Source organism: Patiria miniata, unplaced genomic scaffold (genome assembly GCF_015706575.1).
Source record: "Patiria miniata isolate m_02_andy unplaced genomic scaffold, ASM1570657v1 HiC_scaffold_3, whole genome shotgun sequence".
Taxonomy (NCBI): domain Eukaryota; kingdom Metazoa; phylum Echinodermata; class Asteroidea; order Valvatida; family Asterinidae; genus Patiria; species Patiria miniata.
The window spans coordinates 30,948,396-30,957,921 of record NW_024037069.1 but is presented as its reverse complement, the minus strand read 5'-3'; the positions used below and the strand labels follow the sequence as shown (position 1 = coordinate 30,957,921).

Below are 9,526 nucleotides of genomic sequence, written 5' to 3'. Positions count from 1 at the left end.
GGGTATTTTCAAATATGCATATTTTGATTAACTTTGCAAAGGAATAACCTTAGAAATATATTTTGTGGGGAATTATCAAAACATGCAAATTTTGGTTATATTTACAAGGTAAACCCCTTGCGAGGTTAATTTTTTGGGGAATTATCAAAACATGCAAATTTTGGTTATATTTACAAGGTAAACCCCTTGCGAGGTTAATTTTTTGGGAATTATCAAAACATGCTCATTTTGATTATATTTCCAAGGCTAACTCATTGCAAAGTTAATTTGTTGGAAATTATCAAAACATGCAAATTTTGATTATATTTCTTAGGTTAACCCCTTGCAAAGTTAATTTTTGGGGAATTATCAAAACATGCAAATATTGGTTATATTTACAAGGTTAACCTCTTGCGAAGTTAATTTGTGGAGAATTATCAAAACATGCAAATATTGGTTATATTTACAAAGTTAATTTTTGGGGAATTATCAAAACATGCAAATTTTGATTATATTTACAAGGTTTACCCCTTGCGAAGTTAATTTGTGGGGTATTTTCAAAATATGCATATTTTGATCAACTTTGCAAGAGTATAACCTTAGAAATACATTTTGTGGGGAATTATCAAAACATGCAAATTTTGATTCTATTTACAAGGTAAACCCTTTGCAAAGTTAATTTGGTGGGTGTTTTGAAAAAAAAAAATTTGATTATATTTATAAGGTTAACCCTTTGCGAAGTTAATTTGGTGGGTGTTTACAAAATATGCAAATTTTGATTATATTTATGAGGTTAACCCCTTGCGAAGTTAATTTGGTGGGTGTTTTCAAAATATGCAAATTTTGATTATATTTATAAGGTTAACCCTTTGCAAAGTTAATTTATGGGGTGTTTTCAAAATATGCAAATATTGGTTATATTTGCAAGGTTAACCCCTTGCAAAGTTGATTTGTGGGGTATTTTTAAAGTATGCATATTTTGATTAACTTTGCAAGGGTTTAACCTTAGAAATATATTTTGTGGGGAATTATCAAAACATGCAAATTTTGATTATATTTACAAGGTTAGGCCCTTGCAAAGTTAATTTATTGGGAATTATCAAAACAGGCAAATTATTATATTTACAAGGTTAACCCCTTACGAAGTTAATTTGAGTTGTATTTTCAAAATATGCATATTTTGATTAACTTTCCAAGGGCATAACCTTAGAAATATATTTTTGTGGGGAATTATCAAAACATGCAAATTTTGATTCTATTTACAAGGTAAACCCTTTGCAAAGTTAATTTGGTGGGTGTTTTCAAATATGCAAATTTTGATTATATTTCCAAGGTTAACCCCTTGCAAAGTTAATTTGTGGGGAAAACAGTAGCCGGAAATAAAGATACAGTTTTTACTAATGTCACTCGGCAATCAACTTGTGAAAAACACATAGTAATTTTAATAATTATTCTCTCTTTAATAAAATTACATTTTTATTTTGAATTTACACAAACGGACAAAAATGATGTATGAAACCACTGATACTGCATGGAGGTCAAACAAATCAAACTATGATGAAAAAAGTAAAGCTACTGAAAAAAATACACAAAATAAAAAAGCTACCATAATGAACGACCCAATGTGCTTCCTATACCAACCAAAACAGAATAAAAATGCAGCCTGCAAACTTAATATACAGCCATGCAACTGGAAAGTCACACAAAAAAAGAGGAAATTCAAATCTTTCCCAGACTTTGTACAGTGTTTTTCTATTTTCAATGACACACATGGGAAGTAAAAAAGAGGAAATCAGCTGATCTGAGGAAAAGTTGCATGCCTGAATATAATCACGAAAAGCATTTCCTTTTTTTTTTTACAATTCAGTTCTTTTTCTAGATTTCCTTTCACTAGATCATAACATTATTTTGTAATAATACAATAAAGGTCCGCTTTGACATCTTTACGAAACAGTTTATCTTTTAGCAAAACATCTCAAACTTTGTCTCACAATAACACATTTTGACAGTATCATTTAAAGTTGTTCACCCCGTACAATGTTTGAAGTTCACCCTGTTAACCAGTTCGCGCCAGAGATCGTGAAAACAGGCACTGCTGACAAGTTAAGACATCTAGATTGCCTCGCCTCACCCTGGGGTGACGTCTAAACATGCTAATCTCTCGTGCCTTTTGTACACACACACACACAAAGTCCATGAAGTCTGTGGAGGCAGACCACATGCTGACCGCTGTGTGGGCCGTTTCACAATGTACGTTCCAGTGCACACCCCAGAGTTTTGAAACATATGAGGTTTCGGCAAGAAATATCGTACAAATACTGTTGAAATCACTCTTGTGAATCAGTGTTTGTGGAGTTGTATATCAGAAGTTGGCTAGTAAACTGTGCCTTTTGAAACTGTCGAAATTTTCGGCAAAAGTAAACCTGGCGCGAAGTGGTTAAAAACAGGCTGAACGTGTCCAAAATAGAAACTGTAGTTTTTCCATTTAAATATAACAAATCAAAAAGGTTTATAGAAAACCTACAGCTTCAATTGTAACAGGATATTTTTGCCTATGATCGAAACACGTCAGGTCCTCTAAACTGGTTTGGCTGTAACATGATATGCTTTTCCCTACATACTATTTTACATTGTGTACATATATGAGTTTGAATGCAATTTATTTAAGCGCAGTGCTGTTTTCACAATACTGTCACTGCGGGGGGCTCTTCATCATCTTCAGGTTCAGTGTCGTCGACAACCGGATGAAAAGCCGGGTTCCTGCACAAAGAATAAACAATAAAAACACGATGACAAAACTCACTGGAGGGTTTGAAGTGAACAGCGCCCTCTGTTGACTGCTAACGGCAGTCAATTTGTGGTGTTAGTAATTTTGCCCATTTCAAGATGTGTCAATTTATTGGGTGAATTCAAGTGAGTGAGTTTATCACGCATCAAAGTTAAAAAAAAAAAATTAAATTAAAGTCAGTTAAAATTTAACATAGAACTGACTACTTTTTATCATTAATTGAATGAAGTTTTTTGGGGAGAGATCTAGAAATCTAGAAATCGTGTTTTTTTTTCCAATATGATAAAAAAACAATTCTGCAATTACATGTATGCACAAGATTTTTCTGTAGCCTCAGAGCAGAAAATTTTTCTTACCATGTGCCATCCGATCCAAATGACGTTGGCCTGAAATCGTCATGTTCATTTCCACCACGAGTCCGCTCATCTAGAAGGCAACAGAAAATTTTTAAGTGAAAATAATTACAGAGGTATTACAGTTACAACTAGAAAGCACTCAGAGAGCGCAAACCTCCACCAAGGCTAAACAATTCCCGCCATATTGCCAGTACACCCAATAGAAATACTCGCATAAATGGTGGAGAATCCTTAAAAGAAATCCTGGATCCAGACCCAGATCCGGATCACTTCCAAAATCTAATCGATTTGTACTTGTAGCAAGGACCACCCTAAAAAAAACTTTCATGCAAATCCGTCCATAACTTTTTGAGTTATCTTGTTAACAGACAAACCAACCAACAAGCAAACTAACCAAATCCCATGAATACATAACCTCCTTGGCGGAGGTAATAAGTTACAAGTATTTCAGCAATCCTACCTTTTTTCGCACTTTGTTTGTCTTGGCTGCTCTTCCCACTGAAAAGAAAAACAAAAAGAGATTTAAACTGTTAGACTATGAACTAATTTCCTGATATCTGATCCAACAAAATCTATCACAGAAAACCAAGGCCAGATCCATTTTACTTAAACATTGGAAATCAGGCTTAGTGTACAATACCAATAGCTTAGTGCATAGTCCCTTATCTATCATAATCAAGCAAAACCAGTTATGACAGTTTTGGTAAAAAAATACTAACATTCCCCCCAAAAATCAGTAAACATTAATCTAAAAAGTAGAGTAAATTCCCTGATTTCCCTTGGCGGGTAAGGGCACCACTTCAATTTAGTAGTAAAAAGTAGTAGAAACATTTATTTCAATGTTGCCATTTCCACACAATAAAATGTTACAATGCCGTGTAAACATATTATACAGAGCAAAATGCAAGGAGTTATGTAATTGTGTATAATAATGTACATGGATCAATACTAGAACAAATTTACGACAACATTTAGGTATAAGGTGAAGCGTCACGCTTTTGTACCCTAACCTATCGACAGACAAGTGGACATGACCGAGAAAAACAGAGACAGTGACAAAGGACAAAATGGACAACAGTGAGACACACAAAGACACAACCTTTAACACTAGTAAGCAGGAGGTCATGGGTTCGAGTCCAACCCGAGTATGCTTTTGAATTTTTCGGACAACATTGAGTACACAGTCTTTATTAAATACATCCGTGATGTGCAAAACCCAATTCTGATTTTGCATCTCCCCGACAGACAAATTTCAAAATAGATTATCTTATAAATACTTCAACTCCACACTTCACAATACAGCAGCTTACCATCCGAAAACGCCAAGGCCAACCAGAACGAGCATCAACAGCGCCCCCACAGCGATGACGGCAATCACCCAGTCCTCCAGGCCCGAGGGCGCCGCTGAAGGCTCCGGTGTCACAGCTCGTTGCAGTTTATACTCGAATGACTCTCCCATACTGGTTTGGAAATACTCGCTCTCCGACGTCACGGCCGCGATTACCGTGTCGGGGTTCAGAGGTGCCTTGGGGTCGGCCCAGGTCGCGTCCCGCACCCAGGTCACGATGTGAAGGTCGCTGTCGACGTTGTAGAAACTGACGAAGACCACATCAGAGGCACTGCGACAAAACATAGACTTAAGTATTTTGAGATTTGTGACATTGGCATCAAAACTGATCGTGGCTTCTAAGAACATGTTTGACTTCCAAACTCAAGTTCAGTGACCATGATGATAGAGTCTTATTTGTGGGTGACGGTAGCCGATGAGGGCATCACAGTGTCCGTGTCCTTTGGCAGGACACTTTATCACAATTGCTTCTCTCCACCCAGGAGTATCAGGGGAGTCACGTTGGCGTAGCGGTGCTTTCCTCGCCTTCCACCGCTGTGACCCGGGTTCGAATCCCGCCTGGGCCAATATGTGGATTGTGTTTTCCGTCCCTGCCTGATTACGTGGGTTTTCCCCAGAATATTCTTCTGGGCTTTTTCTTCCACCTCTAAAACTGTAACTTCTTCTCATTGTCTTATCTTCATTTATCCATCCTGTTATTGGCGCTTGCGCTGTTGGATGTGGCTGAAATAAAAATACTGCTGAACATAGAGAACTAAAGGTTGCAGTATTGCAATATTGAACTGAAGCATAAAACATTTGATCTCCTGGCTTGATGACAGAGGTAATAATTGTAAAAATCTCTACAATATTTGTGTGAAGCATCCAGCATCAAACAGTCAGCCCCTGCTAGACTTACTCAAAGTCTCCTTGTTGTCTGGTTTCTGTCTGTCCTGCGACATTGTATCGATTCAAGACCTCTGCGATGGTGGATGCGAGCTGGACTTGATTCACGGCGTCAAACTGGAAATAACAACCAGAAGATTCTTCATTGCTAATGCGTGGTGAAATAACAACTATGGACTGTTGCAACAGACCCAGTTCTAAGTTTAGAACGGTAATTATTTACTGAAGAGCTTAAAATGACATCAGACATTTGGCATTTTTGTAAGCGTCTGCTCAAGCTCTTGTGACTGGTCATGCAACCCATCTACTGTTCTCACACAAAGTCCACATAAATTGCAAAACAGATTTGACCCTAGAGGCTAAAGCTTACTCACCCATCCCACGTTCTGGTTGAAGACGACAAAAAGGACGGAATCAGTTGCTTTGTAAACTGGAGTTGTCGGTGGCTCACCTTAAAAAAAAAAAAAAAAAAACGAAAGATAAATACTGATTGAGATCTCAAAACCATTCTCAACACATTATTTATTCATCTGGCAATGCAGGAGGTATTGCACATTCCCTTCACCCTCCGACGCAGAAAGCCCATTTAGTAACACACTTACAGTAAGGGGTCCCCCGGGGACCCAAATATTTAGCGCCACGGTTTGAGGCTACACAACACTGTATCCACATGAACACAATCTTGCCATGTCTGTAGACTAAGGAGGTGTATTTGTATACATAGTCTGTGGTCAAGCCGTGCACTGTCTACTCGCAAGTGACCTTGTTTGTGCACGTGTATATGGTGGGTCCCCGGGTGGGCAGAAATTGCGTCGGAGTTGTTTTGTGCGCGTGTATATGGTGGGTCCCCGGATGGGCAGAAATTGCATCGGTCCTTAGCCCAGGTTGTCATGCTCAGATATGCCTGACCCGGGTCACACACTAAAGGTGACTGCATATATCCGTAGAGGGTGTCTCTTGCTAGGATTAGATGGAAGATCACCAGAATTGGTTTGAATTTTTTTTTTTTATTAAGGTAATTAACCAAATTGGGTCCCCAAAAGGGCTAGATTCTGCGCCGGAGGGTTAATTAGTACCTCGCCCGCAGGAAGGTGGCTTTGAAGGCAAGTCCCCCGCTTCGCAGTTAATTGACACAGATAATAGACTAAACGTGACAGAATCAACAGAGAATTACGCTTCAAAACACGTGTGGGGAGGCGGCTTTGCAGGCAAATCACCTGCCTCGCAGTTAATTGACACATTCAACAGAGAATGAAATTTAAGTGACAGAATAAAGTAAACCAGAGAAACCACACTCCCCCTTCCCCCTCCCCCCCCCCCCTGATGATATCTTACCAGCCTTGGATGTAAACATTGCCCTGAACCCTTGGCCTGACTGACTCTCATCTGATATGAAATGTAACCACATCTCATGGGTTGGACTCATAACAGTCCGTGAATCGTGCTGTCCTGTCAGCCACTGCAGTATGTTCTCATTCACCGTCAGACCGGAACCGATGACCAAGAAATCCTGACTGCAAATGAAGAAAAGTAAAAGCCAAGAACACAGTCAGCGAGTTCTATTGTTTGCAGAAAAGATAACAGTTAGGATATTTAGACAGCTCTACAATTAGTGAGATGGGATTTTTGCATCGGGGTGATGTAAATCAAATTAGGTTTTGCCCTTCACCGACGTATAAACACTGTATACTCAGTGTGTTACCTCTTGAGTGAAAGTTGAAAAAAATCACTTGGGTGGGACTCGAACCCACGACCTCCTGCTTTCTAGTACAGATGTCTTACCACTCGACCACCGAGCTAACGGGATCGGTTGGCTGGTTCGAATCTAATGTACATAGTAGCAGGTACCGCATTAACTATAAATGAGATGGGATTTTTGCGTCGGCGGGTGATGTAAATCAAATTAGGTTTTGCCCTTCACCGACGTATAAACACTGTATACTCAGTGTGTTACCTCCCGAGTGAAAGTACCCACTGCTATACATCAGATTCGAACCAGCCAACCGATCCCGTTAGCGCGGTGGTCGAGTGGTAAGACATCTGCACTAGAAAGCAGGAGGTCGTGGGTTCGAGTCCCACCCGAGTGATTATTTCCAACTTTCACTCGGGAGGTAACACACTGAGTATACAGTGTTTATACGTCGGTGAAGGGCAAAACCTAATTTGAGCTCTACCGATGTTGTAATTACACATGATAATACTTGGCTGGTGTGGACTCAAAAGCCAAATGAAGAAAACGTCTCAACAACTGAATTAACAAGCTTGCCAAAAAGCTGGCCGTGACCAGTCAATTGGAAATCAGTCTTACTCTCTTTCCAGATCGAATGTGGTGAAGCTGAGCTCGACGAGAGCCATCTTGTCCAGCAGACTGATCGTCCAGACGCAAGCGGCGTTATTCGGGTACGGTTTGGAATCTAGGAAATTAGGCGAGGTGATCGTTCCACTTGGAAGATCCGTGAAGGCTCTGCCACAATCCTCCACTGAAACAGCAATAAAGAAGTTCTTAAGCAAGACATTTTACCATGATTTACTTATTTGTTAGTTTTCTTTAATATTTCATTTATTGTAATAATATTGTTCAGGGCTCGTTTTGACATTGTTCTCTCACACTACTAGTCTCAGATACAGCATAATTCATGAAATCCTAAAAGACAAGTTCTTTTAGAACTTAAAACAGGACTGTTCTTATCAGAACTAAAAAAACAACACAGCGAAAGTTGATAATAAGCAGGCATGTTCTTATCAGAACTAAATATCTACTGAGCGACAGTAATTATTACCGCATGGTGTTACCGCAAACCGAAATGATACTGATACTCCATCATGCAAAGCCTAAAATCTTACATCATGAAGACTTATTATGAACATTGAAAATTGTGTTCTTGCGCAAGATAATTTACCCCAATTCTTTCTCTATGAGATGTACATCTGTGATCACTATTTTATCCCATGCATTGTTATGTTCTGTAAATTTGGGTTTTCAATGCTTTTAAACCGTACAAGATCTGGAGTAAACTTGAGGAGTAGTTAAGCAAGAATAAGCTAAGCAAATAAACAGTTTTTTAAAAGTTGAACAAGATAATTGACTGGAGCGGGGTTTGAACCTGCGACCTCCGAATTGCCGTTCCGGTGCTCTACCAACTGAGCTATCCAGCCCTATGTTGGTGGTTCACCATTTCGTCAATGTCTTTGTTCAAGGGGCGCTAGTCAGAAGCCATAAAACTGTTTATACCATGTAGCCAGGGATCACGCCCCAATGTCACAATGCTAGCAACATTAGCAATGCTGCAAACCTGGGAAATAGCAGACAGGGATCACTCATAGAGGATACGGCTGATCTGTCAATATACAATTCACAGATCATGTACTTTCAACATTCTGAAATCCGCTAACCTATTACTCCCTGTACTGCCCAAAACTGCCCCAGCATGGGTTAACAGATTTATCAGGGAATGACTATCATGTAAATACAATGTAATATTATGTAATACAATGTAATACAATGTAATACAAAGAAATACAATGTAATACAATGTTATACATCTTAACATACCAGGGCCATCGTCCAGTTTTTCAAATGTGACTGAGAATCCCTGTGCGGTGATGGTCGAGTCGGTGATGAATCGCAGCCACATTTGGTTGAATTGACTCTCTAGCGTCCCAACGTTCTCTTTGTGACCGGTGTACCGCCCCAGCTCGTTGACGCCCGATGTTGCCCCAGAACCGACGGTCAGATAGTCACCGCTGGGGTCGAGACGGATGGAGACAATCGTCAAGAGAACGCGGCCGGGTTTGGTGACGGTGATGGTCCATGTGATGTCCTAGAGGATGGCAATTGCAAATGACAGATTTAATCTCTGTGGGTCATTTTTTTAATTTGAGTCCACTTTTTTCCTGTCCATCTGACATCCATGATTTTATAATTCTGATGCACTCCTTAATGCAGTCGTCCTCCAAGAGTGACTATGAATAACAAACTACTACCCAACAAATAAAATACCATTTTGAAGGCATTCTTAAGGTTAGATCATTTGCCATTTGTGCAATGTTTTTGTTTGAAGCAACAAAAGTGCTCAAATCTAAAGAAGGGTGCTTAACAACTTATCCGATGTTTTAGATCAGTGGAAACAATATCCTAGGATCTTGATTTCAAATCAAAAGTTGCTGAGT

At 39.4% G+C, this 9,526-nt stretch overlaps 1 protein-coding gene across 3 annotated transcripts in view; it reads right to left on the bottom strand.

Annotated features, from left to right (window-relative positions):
* Window positions 1-1,382: 1,382 nt before the first annotated feature.
* Window positions 1,383-9,526, bottom strand: part of LOC119737915 — a 29,911-nt gene continuing 21,767 nt past the window's right edge. For all 3 annotated transcript variants that reach the window (XM_038212569.1, XM_038212568.1, XM_038212566.1), the window contains 9 exons: window positions 8,910-9,177; window positions 7,665-7,836; window positions 6,692-6,870; window positions 5,731-5,807; window positions 5,370-5,473; window positions 4,434-4,742; window positions 3,584-3,621; window positions 3,124-3,193; window positions 1,383-2,739 (listed from right to left, as the gene is read on the bottom strand). In XM_038212569.1, the coding sequence (XP_038068497.1) occupies window positions 2,661-2,739; window positions 3,124-3,193; window positions 3,584-3,621; window positions 4,434-4,742; window positions 5,370-5,473; window positions 5,731-5,807; window positions 6,692-6,870; window positions 7,665-7,836; window positions 8,910-9,177 (1,296 nt within the window). In that variant the 3' untranslated portion in view covers window positions 1,383-2,660. The remainder of the gene's footprint in view (window positions 2,740-3,123; window positions 3,194-3,583; window positions 3,622-4,433; window positions 4,743-5,369; window positions 5,474-5,730; window positions 5,808-6,691; window positions 6,871-7,664; window positions 7,837-8,909; window positions 9,178-9,526) is intronic.